The sequence below is a fragment of the Ciconia boyciana genome, chromosome 10 (assembly GCF_034638445.1).
Source record: "Ciconia boyciana chromosome 10, ASM3463844v1, whole genome shotgun sequence".
Classification (NCBI taxonomy): domain Eukaryota; kingdom Metazoa; phylum Chordata; class Aves; order Ciconiiformes; family Ciconiidae; genus Ciconia; species Ciconia boyciana.
In genome coordinates this window covers 27,763,859-27,784,525 of record NC_132943.1, presented here as the reverse complement: position 1 = coordinate 27,784,525, position 20,667 = coordinate 27,763,859, and the positions used below count along the sequence as shown (strand labels likewise).

General features: G+C 42.7%; 1 protein-coding gene across 1 annotated transcript in view; it reads right to left on the bottom strand.

The window, feature by feature from the left end:
- The window catches only part of UBE2E3 (ubiquitin conjugating enzyme E2 E3), a 59,826-nt gene extending 39,412 nt beyond the window's left edge, over nucleotides 1–20,414 (bottom strand). The window contains exons 1-3 of the mRNA XM_072874776.1: nucleotides 20,169–20,414; nucleotides 18,763–18,965; nucleotides 16,553–16,603 (exon numbers count right to left, since the gene is read on the bottom strand). Coding sequence (XP_072730877.1) covers nucleotides 16,553–16,603; nucleotides 18,763–18,956 — 245 coding nt within the window. The 5' untranslated portion in view covers nucleotides 18,957–18,965; nucleotides 20,169–20,414. The remainder of the gene's footprint in view (nucleotides 1–16,552; nucleotides 16,604–18,762; nucleotides 18,966–20,168) is intronic.
- Nucleotides 20,415–20,667: the final 253 nt, after the last annotated feature.

The following is a 20,667-nucleotide window of genomic DNA, read 5'->3' as shown; positions in this document are numbered from 1 at the left end:
TACTAAAAACAGTACAACAAGAAACGGTAATAATTACATAATCTACTTTTACAAAATAATCTTTACTGGCTGTGATAGTAACTTCATTAAATATCAGTAAAGGAAATGAAAAAGCTTAAAGATGAGGTCAGAACATGCACTTTTGGCTGCTTCCTAAGGAGATGCATCAAATATATTATTTCTGTCTGAGGAACAGCAGACTCCTGAGGGTAGCTGTTATGCAGCCCCAAAAAGAAAAATGAAATCATGATACGATTTTTTCTGACCCCCAAATTAAAAGGAACATGAGGGAACAATTGCAAGAATAAATTAGTTGATCTTCATCTGAAAATGTCATACTATTGCATGTATAAATGGCATATTATAATAGTGAAATATATTAAAGAAGCATAGTCTTTATTTTTTTTTTGTCCCCAGTACTGCAGCAGACACACAGGCATATTATTCCATAGGCTCTGCCAAGTGATGTTTAGTGGCAGCTGAAAGAGGGCCAATTCATACTCCCTTCAGAAAAGCATTTAAACACACACACACACACACACAAGTTTTCATGAAAAAGGTGAGAAAGGTATGGTGAGCTTTTTCTGACTCAGGGCCATAAAGCAGAAAGGCAGTAATTAAAAAGGTAGAAACAAAAGAGGAATGAAGAGAAGTAAGTCCCAGTTAATTAACATAGCTCATACACTTGCCCCTTGCCCAAATATCCTACAAAATCTCGGTTTAAAAAAAATGATTTTTTCATAGATTTTGTATTCCAGCCTGACTGTGAACAGCCAGTTATGAAAACAGCTCTCATGGAATTAAATATCATGCAAAAAGTAAATTTTCATACAGATTAAGGGAAAGTATGATGGAAAACTGTTTTAGGACAAGAAACAAACAAACATAAATAAGTAGCTTTGCAGTATGAGAACATTCGAGGACTGTTTATAAAACTGTGCCAGGCAGAAAAGGAAAGACTGACTAACACAGATGAAGAGGAATACTACAAGTAGTAGGTAGTTTATTTACACCTACCAGGGAATCAGGGAGTGTTTCTTGTTATGACTATGTTAACTCCATTCAACCTTTGGCCACTAGTAATCAGTTGTAATTGCAAAAGAAACTTTGTCTGAAAATACAAGGAATTATAGGTAAAAGTTTTTAATCTTCTGCTGCATAGAGTAGTAGGTGTGAAAAGGTGTGTCCCAGTATAATGCAGAGCACTAATCCTCCCCACAAAGTAGAATACCCTGGAGTAGATAATAACATTCTCTGCAAAGTAAATCCTCTCTTTATTTATACTCTGGCACAGTTTCCCGATGTTTACATTCATTCAACAAGCCAAAAATTTACTCAGACTTATTTTTTCTTTATATTTCACATTTAGAAGAACAGCAAAGCTCTGAGCACCTGGACCATAATTAAATCTATAATTCATCCAGCAGCATGAAGACTAATACACAAATAAATTAACTCCACCTGCCAGAAGAATTAATAATACCGGGAACAACTTACTGCAGACACCAAAAATGAGAACACAAAGGTTTTATAGCAAAGCCTTTCAAACTTCACTTAGGAAGATCTTTTTCCCCAAACTCCTATTCCAGCGGCGATCCAGACTCCAACATTAAAACTTTAGAGGCTAGAAAAAAAATCAGAGAAACTACTAACCAACAGATTGAGAGGCACGATACAGATAGCGGTCATTTTGAGTCACGCTATGAGCAGAGCATGGCTACACCATTAGCACACCGGGCCAACACTGTTCCTTCCCAGGGGAAAGAGGTGCCCTTGGCTGGCGCCGCGCTGCTGTCTCTGGAGCAGAGCAGGGGCACCCCAGACACACGTTCGCTCCTAATGGAGGTTTCAGCCTCTTGGGACCACATGCAGCTGGTGCAATTTCAAACAGCACCCAAGATACTGCAGTTTTTACACCTGCCCTAGGACAGAAGAGCACAAAGGTGTGTTTCTCTGTCCTGCTCTGCATACAGACTGGCTAAAATCCAGGGTCTGGCTTGCACCTAGCTTAGAGACTGTAGTTATACACTCCAGCAGTGCCAGGGTGACTCACGGTGCTTTGCACTCTGCCAGCTGACTTTGTACCGAACAGAGATGTTGCATATGGAAAGCACAAGCAGTTGCAGCACAGCATCTCACAGACGCTGCTTGTCAAGCATGCATCGCTAATGACATTTACTGCAAAGCTGACTAGAACTGATCCCTCAGGTTTGTGATCAGCGGCTGACTTCAGAAAAAGACCAATAGAATTACTCTCAGAAATTCAGTGCACTGCATGGACCACTCACTGCACGATTTAGTGTTGCCTTTTTTTTTCCTTCAGGCTTCAAAAGTCAATGGCTCTTTCAAAGTTAACAAACCTGGAACGCTTCTGGGCATAAATGGATTTGGACTAAAACCTGGGGCAATATGGGCTCTCATAACTACCTGTTTTTCTTCACGCACTTTCAAGAAGCAGAAAACCAAAGTGATATTTCTATTGGTGCAGCAGTATTTTTCACTCACACTCATATCTCCCCACCTCCTGAAACCAGCTGCTATCACATTGATGGGCATATGTCATCTTTACTGGAAAGCTGCCCAGCCTGGATGGAGGATTCTAGAGGGGAGGTACCCAGCTTATCTCAGGTATAGGAAGAGGTTCGCTCACTGTCACGCCTGTCTCCTTATTCCCATGTTTAAAAACAAAAAGAGAGCGCAAGCACAGCTGAGTCTTACAGTCCTGCCTGAGTGAAAAGTAGGCAGTAGTCATTTACAGCACAAATATCAAGCACGGCCCACTCCTCAGCTAACAACACAGAGCAGCACACAGAGCAAGTTAGAGGCGATGCAAATGGCCTAAATAGCATCCAGCAGGATGAGGAGTCACATTCATTCACTGAATGGCACGATCCTGTACTTAAGCAGGCTGCAGAAGGTACAGGAACCCATTGGAGGGGAATGACCTGCCAGCACACAGCCCTACCACCCTGCCGGGACTCAGGCTATTTCAGTCGGCAGTGCCGTACCAGGGAGCTCAATGATGCGATGTGCCTGCAGCCACACGACCGTGCAGGCAAGAAATCCAGAAAGCTGGGTCCCAGGTTCAAAGATTTATTTTTCCAGTGTCACATACAGCCTACGTATTTGTGAGGACAGATTAATTTTGGCTTATGATTTCTAGGCTAGCAAAGCTTTGTCTGCCTCAGACTACAGAACTCCCCCCCTATGCTTAAATGGGATAAGGACCTGGGGAATTAGAAATTTTCTAGTAAAATCTAAGTGAGAGTTAAAATGCCAGCATGTAACTGTTTCACTAGTGATCACCTAACAGAAGCATCCAGAAAACACATTTGACCCATTCCACAACCCCACTGCCTAACTCAATCTTTCACATGCTTCAACTTTCCTCATCGAGCACCAATGCAGTTACAAGCATACGAGGTACAAAATTAACCTTGCTCCATGCAAAGCAGAAGGTGCCACTGTGCAGATTTAACAAAAAATTTGAAATTTTGCATCAGCTTCTCCAGCATTCGAATTAGGCTGGGGCACAGTGACACTCCTGGCCACAGAGACTGGGACGTGGCTGCTGCAGGGCACAGCACCCATCTGCTCCCCAGGGCCTCTCCGCACCCACTGCCTGAAACAAAGCACTGAGCCAGAAAACCCCCACAACCCAAAAAAGAGAGAGTTTGTTGTGACCACCAGCTCCCCTTCGAAAAGGGACAGAAAGAAACTTTAAGGAGAATCTGAAAACACCTGATAACTGTATTAACAAGCCAACAGTAATGTGATTTCTCACTGGTTGTGTCTGAAGGGATAGAAGGCTAAAGGTGAAGAATGTCAGCTAAAGCAGCAGAAACCCTTTCCATCTTTCCAGACAATGGCCTAATGGCAAGTGCCTAAGTAGCAACCCTTTTAACTGTTAAAAAGGGAAAAAAAAACAAACTTTGGGTTTTATTCCCCTCAACATTTTTGTTAGGGGAATTTTCCCCTAACAGATTTACATATTTGGTAACTACAGCTTCAGTGCTATAAACTCATGGTTCCACAGAAAAAGCTCAAAATGTCTCAAAAGTGCTTCTATACCTTGGCATCAACTTGCAGAACCAGCTCCTCCTTTTCATCTCCATTAAAACACTACAGAGAAGAGTAAGGATCACCACCTTTTCCCCTGAAAACAGATTTACATATTTGGTAACTACAGCTTCAGTGCTATAAACTCATGGTTCCACAGAAAAAGCTCAAAATGTCTCAAAAGTGCTTCTATACCTTGGCATCAACTTGCAGAACCAGCTCCTCCTTTTCATCTCCATTAAAACACTACAGAGAAGAGTAAGGATCACCATTGCACAATGCCAGGCCAAATTAAGTTTATTAGACCTTCAGCAAATAATTATTTCTAGCTTTATTTAGACATTGTAAGTAAAGCACAGAAAAATCACACAACAGACAAGCGCAATTCACAGGAAGTAACAGTTTCCAGTTCCTTCTCCCCCGATCAGAATTATCGAAGTCTAACTGAAGGAATATTCTTACAGAGCTTGTTTTCTGTACGAAAGAAAATAAAGTGATAACAAAACATTTATCTGATTAGTACAGCTCACATCTCTATTTCCTCCATCCCTGACCCCCCCTTCATTCATTTCTAGGAAGGCGCACTTGTCATTGTATGGGAACTTTGCCCAGAATGCCCTTTATATCTAGGAGAACCACACAGTGCTCAGCCTACAATAGTTGTTTTAGTATCAACAACTGCTACTCTTAGCTTGCCTTCTAACTGATAAGAAATTATTTTGTTTCTTCTATTCCTAAGACAAAAAACCCAAGCAGGCTTAACAAAAAACAGAGACTTAAAATAATGCTAGCCTGCAGTATTACTGTGAAAAATAAATAGCCAACCAAAATACTTGAAAGAAAAATGCTTCCACTGTATTTGTTCTCAGAGAATCTAGAAAGTAATTGATTTCTCCATGTATTGATCTATTTAAGGTTTGGTACCATATATTATCAAACACATCACTGCTCTCTTACTACTCCATTTTGGTGATGTCCCTTTTACTTTAGTAACTTGTTTCTTTTTTAAAAAAACTGAGTTATGGTGTGTTTGCTCTGGTATAAATAAGTACACCAGCTGTAATTCTGGCTTTCAGTTACTTAAGGGGAAAAAAAAAAAGAAAAAGGCAAACCAAACTCAAAAAACGAGGTAGCCAGGTTGCTGTTTCAACTCTTCATACTACCCCAGCAATCCCAGCACTCTGTGGAGGAAGAGGAACATGGAGCTAGGCACTACCTGGCTGTATAAAATTTGTATGGGTATCATACAAAATATCTAATCCAGACAAGCAAACACTTTTGTGGCCATAGACTGTGCTTCAAATAGTTTATCATGTGAAGATCACCCTCTCAGATTTGATTACTGTTTAATCACGCTTGTAGAATTATAGGTTGTATAGTATTTCTACCTTTTGCATAAGAAGTTTGTTTAATCACTCAGACTATGCTTAATATGCAGTAGGTTGTGCTGTGTAACTTAGATCACTTAAATTTGCTTCCATGGGAATATACTGTTTGTTGCAGCTTTCATTACAAGTTGATTTTAGTCTCTTAAGACCTCCCTTTGCTTTTGCTTTATAGGCTAGAAATTAAACCAAATCTCATTTTTTTTCCCCAAGATGTTAAAGTCCAAAACTCTAAATGCAAAACTGGGCTTTGACATAATGGGTTTGGTTCACTGGGCCCTTAAGGTGTCTGTTGAGGGAAGTGCCGCTAAATCTGTAACGTCGCATTACAGCTGCAATGTCCCACTACAGCTTCTGCCATCGATATTAATGAAGTAGATACAGATATGCCCTAGGTATCTACGAACAAGTTAGGGCGAGCACCGATGTACAACGATAACGCAGAGCTCAATGTCAACTAACAACCCCTGCACCACTTCATTTGTCCCGTGGATGCTCCAGCCTGGATGAGGTCTCTGATGTTGAGATAGCAGGGGGAAGGACAAAAGCTAGTTAAAGGATGAGCATACCCCAGGCGGTGACTGCACAGTAGACAAGTCCTTTGTTAGAAAAGGTGCCCGTGTGCGGGGAAGACTCGGGCTGTCCATTGTCTACTACAATAGCTGCGGCTTCACGGCAAGAATCACCATCAGCTGAACATATCTCCTATTGCATAGCTACTAATCTATTGTAATGCTTTTTTTCCCCCCAAACTCACTCTGCTCAAAGCATTTACAGTCTAAATGCTTCACATAAATTGCAAACAAAAATAGCTTTCTGCTGCTAACCTTCCCTTACAGAAAGGAAAACACCAATGTTTCTCTTTGCCGTTTGTTTTCCATTTGTGCCATGGAATCTGACCTGCTGATGCTCTACTGATTTACCCTGTCTTCAGTATTTTGGTGACTTCCATGTCAAGGCTTCAGAGTGAAGTGATAACCTGAGTTCAAACCTAAACCGCCTCACTGCAGCTTCAAGCTCAATGAACTGACCTGGCATGACTGAGAACCCCCGTCTCTCTGCAGCACCCTGTACTGCTAATCCAGTCATGGGGTGCCCTGAGTGCTGGGCATAGCTACCTTTGCTCAAGCTATACTAATCAAGCATCCACAAGTCAGGCTGGCTTCACACTGAATGCATACCTTAATTTGCTTACTGATTTCCAGCCCTGCCACTGAAGCTACATGAAGGGTTTCTGGCAAGGGAGGAACCCACCTCAAAGACAATCGCGTTGTGAATCCTTGAGGCTGGCTTTAGCTTTGCTGTCTGCTCTTTGCCTTTGTTGGCTACCTTCCCAGCGCCTGCACCCTTCTGCATGCCTCAGAGAGGAACTACTGAAGTTTATAGCAGCATTAACTCATCAGCTGGAAACCTGCCAGGCTGCTTACATTTTCACTACAATCTTCTGAGCCCTGACTCCAGAGGGAGCTTAGAGACGGGACCCATGGTCAGAGGCAGTATGCTATACAACTGTTTTCTGATGTGGTCGGATCCATTTGGGGCATTGTGCACAGATGCATTAGGGCTTGCATATCTACTGCAAACTGCCTCTATGAAGCAGGGAAGAAATGTCCCTTGCTTTTGTTTATCTCAGTGTTAGAGGTACTTACGTGCCTGTGGAACAAAAGCAGAGAATCCAAGCACAGAGCACATGAAGTATCAAAAATCAAGATCTACTGCACAACTGGTGCTATTAGTTTCTCACAAAGGCGATATACCTCTGGAGAATTGATGACATGTGCCTAGCTTATTTCTAGTTAGCAGAACGTGACTACTTTGTGCAAGGAAAGTAGGATTGGACCCAAATGCCAAAATGGGGGGAAAAAACCCCATAAATCAGCAGAAAAATCCCTAGACATTTGCTTTTTTTAATTGACAACAGGACAAAACCTGTGTGCTTCCAGTGACTTTTTAAATAATTGCTGTTACTGTTGTGGCTTGAAATCACAGAGCCTGTATATTTTCCAGGATGATTATACTACAAACCCCTGATTAAAATACAGTTTTTAAATGAGGGGAAAATCACTTCCTGATGAGCTTGCCTTTAACATTGTCATTTAAATCTGGTATCACAGATAGCTTGGTCAAACTTGTCCTCAAGAGGTCACTTAGTCCCTTTCTTGCTTAAAGATAGAATCAACTGTATCTAAACTGCTCCTGCCAGTCATTTGTCTTCGTTCTTAACCTCTGGTGATGCAGATCCACCACCTCCTTACGCATACTGTCTTTATAGCTAGGTACTCCTCACGTCTGAATTAGGTCTTCGTTACGGCAATTTAAGTTGCTCTCCATAACCACCAGACAGGACTACAACAATTGCCTTATTTCCTTTGCAGCAACTTTCTTCTATATCCAAAGATTATTCTTTCTTTCTTTCTTTCTTTCCTCTAATTTGTATTCTTTCCTTTCTGTCACTTTGCAGTGTTGTGCTTAAAACTGGATAAGGTACTCCAGCTGGCCTTTACTAGTGCTGAACTGAATGGGATGGCTTTACATGCCATGTCTCCAACACTTCTTTTTTTCCTTTTTTTAAAAACGCCCTCCTATTGTGACCGCTGTTCTATTCACTTCTCTTGCTGTGGCCTCGTATTGTTGATTCCTGGAAAGCACGTGATCCTCAGAGTGGCTACACCTTTTCTGAAGAACTGCTCCTCATCCAGTCTTTTTTTCCCCATGGATTTTTGCAGCTGACTATGCTTACCAAAGTGCTGTGCCTTGCAGTTCTCATTATTAAATTGCATGCTATTTTTAAGGTCACTTCCTATATTTGCCCATGTCACTTTGCATTCTAGTCCTGTCCTCCAATGTGCCTACAACCCCCTCCTCCCTGCTGTTACCTGCAAATGCGATATTTATATGTTCTAGTCCAGTATCCACGTCAATAATGAAAACATCAATTACTAATGAGTGCAGGATGGTCCTCTACAGACCCTCTCTACAAATTCTTCCAAGCTGAAAGTGACCCACTGGTAACTACAGGTCACCATGGTGTTTCAGCAAGGCAATCTCTCCCCCCTCATTTGTTTCTGAAAGTGATGCTTGCAACAGTAGTTTCAACACTGTCAACTAAATCTGTATCTGAGTTCCTAAAAGATCTGGCCAGTCTGTTTTACAGTAAGTGCTCTAAAATTAACAACTGCTGCAGCCACAGTTCTGAACTAGATAACAGTATAGTGCACTCTCTGCACAGGGAAAATTAATCCAAATTAATGCAAGCAGGCTAGGACTCGTTTATCACTAGCAGTTACTGGCTCGAAGTAAGGCATCAATTTAAAGTTACAGCATTGTTCCTGGCTAGCTCAATGGTATGCATGCTCCTGTCCTAGATGGCAGCTGGATACCCTTGCCCCTGCCTACTTAGCCCTGAACTCAGAAAACATGCTCAAGGTATTTTTCATGATGTCTGTATTACCTGTTTTGAAATGTTCCACATCCATGCAAGTCCTAGTTACACCAGCTTCAGGAAATCTCCACACACCATTTTTATATGAAGTAGTCAACTAATTTTAAATAAAGGGTTTAATGTAGTTCAGCTGATTCTCTTATATTTGCACTTTGTTAATTTGAATTAAAATTAGGTGTCCCACGTCTATAAAAGTACAGATCAAATCAAATCAGAGTAACTGAAACACACAGACAAATCAGTCTGATGGGGAAGCATTCAGTGTGCTAGGACCTTGCCATACATACCATTTATCACAAACTAAATATGACAGGCTGGCAGTGGCAAGCAATGCACAGTTTGAATGTAAAAAGAAATATATATATATATACATGGCATATTTTAATCAGTCTTATCACAGAGCCTGAAGGGCCTTTGTACAGTTATACAAATGGATATCTGAAAAGCAGATTTGTCCTTAAGTCTAAGGACACATTACTTTGTGGTTTTTACAGATTTTTGCACAACAATGCTTAAAGAATTGTTTAAAAAACTGGTCCGGCTCGGGCTCTTCTATTGTTTCCAGATAAAATTTACACATAATGAGGGTCAGTTCTCTAACACCAGTAGCTGAGTGAAAAGTGTTTGAACTATTTCTACAACTCTAGAGTAGATAGACAGCTATGAATTTTTTTTTTTCATTTTGACAGTAATGCTAATGAAAACTGGTGAAAGATTTACAGGACCTTTTGACTAACATTCAGACATTTAAGAGCATGTACAACAGCACCGTGGACACTGCTTACACTAGTGCCTAACCTGCAAATCTGTAGGCATGAAAACTTACTGCTGTGAGTAGATATGTTGATTTGTGTTGCATAACCCTGTCCTAATTATGCCACTGAGATTACTTGCATGAGAAATTCACTGTGTGGGGGTTGGTAAAAAACCTTGGTTTATAGCTTGCAAAGAGGTCGATACTAGCACAGGGAAAAAAAACTTGAGGCATTTTGAGTTAGTGGATGTCATCCACTCTCAACTGAAAAGCAAGTCATTTAAATATTCTCACAATTCAAAACATTCAGGAGTTACACAATCTTCCACTGTTGCATTTTTTTAATAAAAGCATGTTAAATAACAGTGCACTTTAGCTCTTCTTAACACTTAAATGTTTTACTGAAATGCCTTTCTAAATTTGTTTCATCCCTACTCCTTAGGCACTTTCACTGACTACTGGCAAATAAGGTAAAAGCCACTCTGCACAGATAAAGATGGCAGAATCAGGTTGCTACTACAAGTGGACAGAAATACAAAAATGCCAGACTTCTGATTGTTGTGCTAAATTATACCACTCCTTCCTGCTCTGACCTAGACTATACTCTTCTGGTAAGAAAGAGGGAGGGAAGAAAGAGAATGGAAGAAAACACTTAGTAGAAATAATTCTAGATAAATCAAGGCTATCACTAGGTATCTTTAAATCACTGCAAGCCACGGATTTATGTTCAGCAACTAACAATGAAGGAATTGCTTTAGAAGGAACCACAGGCCTATGTTCAGAGCTAGACAACACTAAAAAGTAGTATTTCAATATTCACTTGAGAGCTACTTCAAACATGTTCTTACAGGAATTGTGAGCCTCCTCATTGTATTTTTGTAACTGCATTGGCAAACTTCTGTATAGGGAAGGAAGTGTTAGAAATAATCGTGTGGGTTTGTGTTCTCAGAACCATTCTGCAAACTTCAGCTTTCTTTTCTTGTAGCGTGCATTTATTGCACTCGGTGGTGAGAAAGTGCTGGGCAGGGAGAGACAATAAAAAGTATAATGTAACTATCAGAAGATACATTACCAAGTAGAGTTTGGGTGATGTTTTTTAAATTTTGCTCATTCAGCTTCAGCACAGGCATTTTTGCACATACTCCTAAGCTACTGTCTCTTACATACCTTAATCAACTTCTCCTTATGTAGGGAACTATTTAGCATTCACAGTTGGGGTTTTCACTGCAGAGGTGAAAACAAGCAAAACTGACATCTCTTTTTCCCTCAGTGAGACTCAATATTTAGCAATATGAAGACGTTTGCCCAATAAGAAATTAACAGAATAAACACAAAACTGGGGGGCTGCCATTGATCTGAAAAGTCAACAGCTTGACTGGAAAAAAAAAATAGCACATGTGAATACTTGGGCACACGTTTGTGCTACTGTACAGGGGCCTGGTATTTGACTGCATTCAGAATATTCTTCCTCCTACTGATTTCAAAAAGGCAACAGAACTAACGCCTGGCTTTGACAAAGGAGAGATGGAAACTTATTACATTTGAGAGACAAAGGAATGGATTGACTTATTCATATCCTGGTGTGTCTGACAAAATGCTTTGTGTGAACAATGCCTACTCTGAAGGGAGGGAGGAAAAATCCAGCAGTTAGTTTGAATCACCTATTTAAACTGTTTAAGCAAACTTGGATGACTTTTTTTTTTTTTTCTTTTTTTTTTCCCCCTCCCTAGGGAGCACTATGGAGTAATCACATGAATCTGCTTCACTTACTGACTGGAGTAGTCACCTCCATGGCAGAACTGGAGCAAACCACAGCTGTGCAGTAACATCTTCAACAGGCACAACTGTTTGCAGAGTAAATATTGGTCTATAACCTTACTGTAGATAGAGTGTGTGAACAAAAGGAAGGCTTCTACCAGCTTAGCTGCAGCACCTTCCTCGCTAACACAAGGCTGCGTTAGCTCAAATCCAGTGCTACCTCTGCACGTGGAAGAGCCTGCACCACCAGCACAATTGTTCATTGCTCCTCATTGTTTCAGACAGCTCAATTGAAATAGCTTAAATTGCTGGTCTGAAGAATACCTTCACAATATTGCTTTAAATACATACTGCAATGCTTCCCCACTGATGGGGTAATAACCACAGTGAGACAGTTACAAACATCTGGATTCATGGGTCCATAACTAAACCAGTAATAGCATTCGTCTGCCAGGGTTTTGCAGGCATTTTTCTCTGTGTCAAACTCCAGACCATGGGGTTGCATTGGCAACACTGCAGCGTAGATTTAGCCCAAGATGTGGCAGTAATGAAAGGGACAAATGCAGTCCTCAGGAAGCAGAAGAATCCTGTATTAAAACAAAACCCCTACATGTCTTGCTTCCATTGTGCTCAGTACACATACTTTGGAGTGTTATTTTAAAATAAGTTATTTTAAAATGAACTACTCATAAATTATCAACCTACTGAAAAGCCTAGGAGAGGCTACAAACAGCAAAATCATCAACTGCTACCTTTTGTAGTATTGCTCAAGAAATCACACTAGTATATATTAGCATACAAGGCCTGAAAATAAATAGTAATTGAGATAGTAATCCCTATTAAGGAAAATCTTTTCAACAGACCTATTGGGTCAGGCACTCACTAGCTAGAGGATGAGACAGAGCAGGGAGCCTTTGGGACAATCCAAGCAGCTCTCCGTTGGTAAGAATTACTATTTCCCAGCAGCTACGAAGGAGGAAAGTTGTCTCTCTAACCAGTGCTCTAAGGCACGTGTTTTGTCTGGCCCTTCTTCGTTTTTTTTGTTATTAACCACTTGCTTACAGATGTCTGATCTTGAATTTAACAAAGAGAAGAGATTAAAGCCACCTGACAGAACAGACTGTAAAATGCTTAAATTCTCCCACTTGCATGGGAAAGATGCACTATCTTAACTCACCTCTTTTTAAGCCACATGAATTAAGCTCTGCGTGGATACACTGATTTTGGTGTTTGCTTTCATTTCCTACAAAGTTTATACCAAACTGGATTTGTTGTAAAACTAATGTATAAACCAAGCTGGCATGGGTGTTACTAAATTTACTTAATACTGGGTTGAACTGCAAAAACTTTCCCATGAAGATGAACAACGATTAATTTTGGAATGGAAACGAGGAGGAGTGAGGAAAGAAGACAAGGGAGTACATATTTTCGCTATTGTGGATCAGGAGGGCAGCCAGGAACAGCTAAAGGAAGCTGCTATAAATCACGGTACCCCTGGGAACGGCCTCACTTGTGCCAGCCCTAAAATGCAGGAAGTACAACGGCCCCGGAGCCGGCTGTGCCCTGCTCCACCTGAGCTGCAGCCTCCAAGCTGGGCAGGTCAGAACAGCAGCCTCAGATATAACCTTAACTACAGAGTGACGACCTCTGATCTAAACAGTTGTATGCCATGAACTGAAAATAGTTATTCCAGATATGTCAAACCTATTTAAGAGCATCTCTGCAGCCCAGATTTACCACACATTATGTGCAAAATCTTTGCAGCATTTTCCTGAGAATGTATAACGGTGGGGTTTGGCACACTTCCATACCTTGAAGTACGTATAAGCACTTGGCCATGGTTTGAAATTGAGCTGCCTAGGAGCAATAGGGCCAAGACCTTTTTAGCTTTGCTTTATGCTATTAAAAGCACAAAAGAAATTAAATACAGCAGACTGCACCAAGTAGCACAGCTTTGAGTTAAGCCAGCAAAAGCAAGAAAAAACAGGATCAAGATACCTGTGTCCTCAGTTTACCTATCTGTCCCAGTGCTACGGTGCATGTTGGACAGTAACTGCCTCGTTTCAGGCTCTTCTGTTGGACAGGAGAAAACATGAGGAGAAAGCAGTACTTAATTTCCCTCCAACACCTTTAGTGGCTTAAGACCAAATCTAATTTTATTGTTTCTGATGTTCTATCTTTCTTGGAAATCACACTGAAATCACAGGAATTTAGAGTATTACTGTACGTTAAACAGTAAAGCTATCAGCATAAAGATATTAAGTTTTATGCTTGGTACCCCCAAGATGCAGTTCGTATTCACTGTTCACTAACATGACGATGTGATGCATGACAACACAATTTTTCTAACAGTTCATTGTCCAATTAACAGAATCAGAAATCAATCTCTACTGTTGAGACAAGCAAGCAAAAACCTGCTATTTAGACATTTTTACTGTGCCTGTCATTCTGCTATCCCAGTGCCTGAAACAGAAGTTAATGCACAGCCCAGGCCTGCTCAGCACACCCAGGAACAGGGCTCTCTTGGGGCATTTTTATAAACAGCTGTTATAGCAATGAGATGTGACTGTGGGAAAGTTAACTGCTGAGGAAACCCACACCTCTTTTGTATGAGAATCACAGTGCAACCAGTCGGTGTCATTTTAAAGGAGCTAAATCAGCCTCAGATCACTCCGACGGAGCGACTCCACGTGCAGGTACACTGGCAGGTGAGAAGTGGCAGCAGCCATCAGTGTCTAATGTGATACGGAGAGTTCAACATACTCTTCAGTATTCGTACTGTATCCTGTTAAAGTAATAATGTTTTATATGTGCCATTATCATATTTTTAAAATTGCTAATTTTGTATCACTTATGTAACTGAGTAACCAGAAGGACTATCAACATCCAAGAGCATCGGTTGGCAGTTGCATTCTTGTGAAGCCTGCAACATGTGGACTGCAAATGATAAGGGTGTGCTCTAGAACTGGAGGAGAAACAACTTTGCATGAAGAAATCTCTTTGGGAGAACTTATGACACAAGGGTTTTTATTTTTGAAGCACATGTGAATATGCCCAAGTTATACAGGCTTTTAAATGTTTTTTTTACAAATTTCTTTTCTTTTACAAGAAATGTAATAAGTAGCGTTCTGCTGCTTGTGCATGCCGAGCAATGAAGAGGTGTCATATGCCTGCTGTGTCAGCCTGTTGCCTAATCTGTGCTACTGCACCCTATATGAAAGCATGTTAGAAGCTTCACCTGCTCTGCACATACAGCTGCATTTACCTCCTGATACCAGAAAGGCTCCTTCCAACAAGTCAATTCCAATGGAACAGTAATCCTTCGGGCACTGAAACTCTGTTCAAACTATTCATCCTGAAAACCCAGATTTTCTGTTACAGAAGCTGGTATCTCTTGTAAATATTTTTTATTTTGCAAAAGGTAAAAGTGTGCTCATCATACAGTTGCTATTGAGTAAAAGGGTTAAATTCCTCTTTAAAAAATACTTATGGGAACAGAAGCACTGACTTCCTCACTGGCAAAAAAATAATCTTTTCCCCTACGCTCTGTAGGAGAGAAACTTGAATAATTTTAGATGCACTGGGGGGGTTTCATCATTCTCAACAGCATTCCTGGGCATCTGGTAGTACCAGCTCACGAGAAAAACTCTCTGCAATACTCTTTTGCTAATACGAGAGGAACATGCTTTCCCAAGGAGCTAAATATCAGATGGTATTGGAGAGTGTGAGGGGGGAGGCTTCTCTTTCTAAAAGCCAAGCTGTAACTTGCTGTACCCGAAACTGCTACAATTATCTTTTTGGCAACTATAAGGCAAAGTGTTGGTATTCTATTTCATTTAAATACTTGCTCTCCTACCACGCCCCCTTTGAGGGTCCAAGTATAAAGTGCATGACCAACACAGAACCAGATCCCCGTAATTTATTAAAAGTTATTTAAAACAGTTATTTAAAAACAAAACAAAAACATCCCCCCCCCAAAAAAAAAAAAAAACAAACAAACCCCGAACCCAACAGACATTTGCTCTCTCAACAGAGCTTGCCTCTATCGAAGAGGGAGAGCCACTGACCCTGCATGCAAATACATCAGACAGATACATACACAATCTACAGCACAGCCCTCAGGGTAAGATACCTTTATCACAAATTCAATAAAACACAGCTCTGGTTAGTCTCTGCTCTCACAGACTAGTCAGATAGGAGAACAACTCACATTTTACTGAATTTGCAAGACCTGCACCAAACCTTTCCAACTATTCAAAAAGCCAAACAATTCCAACATAAAATCAGCAAACACTTCCAGTGTTTTTCTGAACATGTACAAGGCTCGCTGTTACACATGAGCTATCAATCTGAAGATACCCTGCAGTCGGAAATCTTACTGAGATGCATCAAGCAACATTATTTAAATGTAGCTTTACTGCAAATCTGAACACTGGATGCTCACAGCTAATGAGAATTTTTATGCATCCTTTAAACAAAAGTAAAACATGCAAAAGATTTAAAGAAATTAGCTAGCTATGCTACTATTTAATGTTCCTACAGATCAAGTGCTCCAGTTACCGTCACTTTATCTAAGACTAAAACACTCAATCTTCCAAGCTTACAATTTCATTTTCTAAAACCTAACAGAAGTGTCTCCCAAGTTGGGAACTTCCTTAAAAATATTCTCTATCAAGAGACTACAACTTTGACCAACAGACACATAAATTTAAAGGCAATACTTCAGCTTATCTAACTGTTAAGCAACATACTAAGAGAAAGCACATAAAAATCACATATGGTTCTTTACCTTTACTTCGGAATGAAGTGATAACTCTATAAACCTGGCACTCAAAAAGCCAGTTCAAACTACATTAAGTTGAAAAGCTTCAGCATATTTTGAAGTTCACATAATTAATGTTTCACGAAGGCAGTGACCAGCTACGAAAAACAAACTGAATACACGTTACTATGTACAACAATCACTAATGACTACGCCTCCAACATGCAGACAAAATAGCAAACTTCAATATCGAACGTTCCCTGTGCTTGTTCAATCTGCTGTATGCAATTTTTGTCTAGCAGTCACCGGTCGTAAACACTAAGTTTCCCATTTGTTAGCCTGAGCACATTAATCTCCTACCACCGTCCACAATTTAAGAAGCTGTTACATACCTGCAGTTAGGAGGAGGATCAAGGGTTATTTCAGCTAGCTCCTTCTGGATTCTGTTGGTGAAATGAGAACAGACACAAAGCATTTGAGATAGTCTATAGAATAAATCAGGGAATTACACTGCCCTCTACCACCATGCAGTTAAATGCAAGATTGGCTTTGCCTTCAGTAATGCTAACATGGCTGCTTCCTCTTTGTTCTCAGAGGCATAACCCAAATCCCACAGCTGAGAAACTTTGCAGCTTTTTTCCTGCTCCACACTGTATGTAAACAGAACACTTACAACTGAGTTGGGTAGAAATTTCCCACAAGTATTCAGGAAAGTAACTCTTTTTCACATCCAAGCACTTTTTACCAGAGAGATTTTCTTTTCAAGCTAATATGCAAATGAGGCAAGGGGGGGGGGGGGGGCTGCACAGGCAGATTTGACAATGACTTTAAACCAGCGCTGCAGACCTGTGACTGAGGCTGAAGAAGTGAACCGCGCTGGCAGCAGACACACTCTTTTCACAATATTTTACCTACTACTTTGCAGTGTGTTTAAAAAGTTGATTTGCAGGTCTGCCAGGCTGTCTCTGTTACTGGAGTAATCTCTCTGGATCAACTTTGCTTCTCTCCACACCTTCTGCTGCCTTTCCCCCCCCAACCTTATACAGTAGCTGTATTAACATGATAAAAAGTCATAAAATTACTTGAAATAATCTGTGCTTAGCGTTACTCTATTACAACCATTCCCAAGGTGTTCAGATCCAGAAGAGGAATACCGAAAACTTTTTGACAATTTGATAGTTTATTCAGGTACATAAGAGGTGTAATTTCAAAAGACGCATAGTAAATTCCTCCTAAAAATATCAAATAAGCCTTCTCTTCAGAAGAGGAGCCATACAGGCAAGATCATGAAATTTCATGTGAATAGCAAGTGTTAAAATATGAGCTAACAGAAACTGTTCTGCACGCTCTTGCACTAGTACCAGTAAGTTCAGTCAGACTACTCAACTACCTGAGGTGTACGGAATTAGACTTGCAACAATTAAGTGAAATAAAGGCAAAGGGGAAAGCTTAGTCTTGGAAGCCTGCATCTCGGGCTTTTCAAAAAAGTTAAGTAATAGCAAGTTACAAAGCCTACATAGTAGTTGCAGAACTTTTCTTTCTTTAGCCAGTCCTATTTCAAAGGGTTTATTTAACAAGCTCAAAAGTCATCAAAGCCACCTAGTCATACTCTTGCAGCAATTTTAACACATTTCAAAAAGTATTTACTGAATTTAAGTCCAATACAAAATTACTAAAGTGTTCCTAAAAGTTAGAACTACAGTATTCATGCTGAATAAGCAAAACTTGAAGCTACTACGGCTACTCTACAGCTTTTCTTGCTACGGGATATTTGTAAATGTTTGTAAAGAAAAGCAACTCCAGGGAAAGGACTGGAAAGTTACGTTTCATCTCCAAAGACCACTGGAATCAAGGGATTTAAAGTTTGCTTATTTCACACAGCTGAACTTACAGAAAATTATCAGAGTGCATGTCTTAAGAGCTGGACTGCCAGTAACCTTATATGCAAATAAAAATGCAACAGATATAACTAAACAAGGTTTCTGAAGATTTTGGTATTTAAAGGTAGAGGCTACCTGTAGAACCCCATGGTCTGAATCTGCAGATCCTAAGGGAGAAAACTCGCCCAAGTTTCTCATAAAAGAACTGCAGAATGAACTGATTACTTCAAGGTGTCTAAGGCTCTCCCCTGCATTGACATGAAAAGCTAGTCATAGGGACCACAGAAGCCACTGGGGTTTTGTGACTTCTTTAATTAAAGAGCATCGCTTGTCGTCAGTCTACAGACCATAATAAAACACACCAGGAGGACTCCACCCTATACCAATCAGGCATGGAAACCTAACTCTGAAAAAGACAGCCAAAGCTGACACTCTCTTGTGCATTTTTGCAAATACGAAACGTATTTAGGTGCCCCCCCAGCCAACCTGTAAGTTACCAAGTTCTCAAACAACCCTTCAAAAGATGTATGACAAGTCTGTGTAATTATCACCCCAATAAGACCTGGATGAAAGAAGATCTCCTGTACCACAAAAGTTGGTACTTCACTCTTTTCCACATAGCTTTACAAGAAGAAGCACTCTGCCTTGAAAAGCGCAACGCAAGTACTGCGACTCAAAATACCGTGCAAAAATACTACAGAATGTTTGACTGTCCCCTTTACCTTTTAGCACTAGTAGATAGCTTAGCAGTAGTCTTGCTAGATAGTTTGGTGTTCTTCTTCTGCTGGGTGGCAGAGGGTTTTCGTTCTTCTTGCTCTTCGGGTTCAGGTGCAGGTGGATCCCTCTGATCGGCATCTGAACTACCGCTGCTGGTACTTGGACTTTCATCGTCTGACCTCTGCCTATCACTGGACATCGTGAGGAACTTTTTTGGGGAAGGAGAAGAAAAGAGGCAGAGTTAATACAACAGGCAGGACTCTCTCTTGCCATTCCCCACGTTCCAGAGAACACTTGAATCGGTGACGACTCCGTTTCAGTGAGAAATTAACCAAAATATACTTCTTTGTCTCGTCCCCAAGGGCTGCAGTTTGACAGCTACAAAGCAATATTTACACTTCTGAAAATACAGATATTTCCAATTTTTAAACCCACTCGCATTTTTTTCATACTTTAAACAATATGCCAATTGTCGACTTGGTTCTAAGGCATGAGACAGATTTAGCAGGGTACTTAGGCAATGAACATTAATAACTTATGACACATTGTAAATAACAGACCTCACTGAAAATGTTTTTTGAAAAGTCACTAATGCCCTGTAAATATTTACACTGGAGCAGCGCATTTTATTGGGTCCAAACGCCAGATCCCCCCTCTCCCCCTCTCTCCAAGAAAATATATTGCCAATAACACTTGGGTTGATTTCAGATGGAAACGTACACTTGCTCTGTGCATTTAAAGGGCTGGGCCGGGGAGGGAGGGGGGGGACGACGACGGACGACGAGGGTTTTTTGTTGTTGTCGTTGTTTTTTTTAAAAGGGAAAAACCCCAAGATGCGTTTAAAGCAACTCGGGCAGCAGCAGCCCCGGTTATTTACATGGCCAGCAGCGAGCACTGCATTTGGCCAGCACAGAGCTGCCGGAGGGGGAAGAAGCATAATTCAAACTGCACCTTCTGCACGGCTCTCCCCGCCGCCGCTCCCCGCGCAGCTCCACCAGGCAGACCGACATTTTTCCGCCGCCCGGGGGGGGGCGGGGGGAGGAGGGGGCTGCCCCGGCGGCCGGGGGGGGCCGAGGAGGAGCGCGGCGGGGAGCTGCGGCAGGGCTGGAGGCGGCCGCCCGCCCGCCCGGCCGCGCTTTGTGGGGAGAGCCCGGCGCGGCGCGGCTCGGCGCGGCTGGGCTCGGCGCGGCGGGCGGCGGCGGCGGCGGCTCGCCCGGCCCCGCACCGCACCGTGCGTGTGCACCAAGTGAGGCGTGAACTCGGGCCGGCTCCGCGCCCCCGGCCGCCGCCAGGCAGCGAGCGCCGAAAACAAGAACAAAGCTCCTCTACCAGCCCCCCCGCCTCCTCCCCGCCTCCCCCCACCGCGCTCGCCCAGCCGCCGCGGCAGCCGCCTCGCCCGCCTCTCCCTTACCTTCGCCGGCGTCCTGTCCCGCTGCTGGGTCGGAGGGGCGGGATGGCGGGGGGCCGGGCCGGGCCCGCGGCGCCCGAGGAGGGGACGGAGGCGGCCGGGGGGCTATACGGCGGCGGCGGCGGCTCTGTGGCCGGGCAGTGTGGAACATTGAGAGCCGGAGCAGGGGGGGACGGGGGGAGGCGCGGTGCGGCCCCGCGGCCGGCGGGTGGCGCTGGCGGGCCCCGCTCTGCGGCGCGGGCTCCCGCGGCGGGCCGGGGGCCGGGGCGGGGGCGGCGGGCGCGCGCCGGCGGGGGCGGGGGAGGGGGCGCCGGCCGCCTCCGGCCTCCCGCCCGCCCGGCCTCCCTCCCTCCCTCCCGCCGCCGCCGCCGCCGCGGCGCCGCCGGCGGGGGCCCCCGCCGGCGGGGGGAGGGGAGAGGGGGCGCTCGCTCCCGCCTGGCGGCCGCCGGAGCGCGCCCCCCTCCGGGCCGGGGTCGCGCAGGCGCTCTCCCGCCGCGGCCGA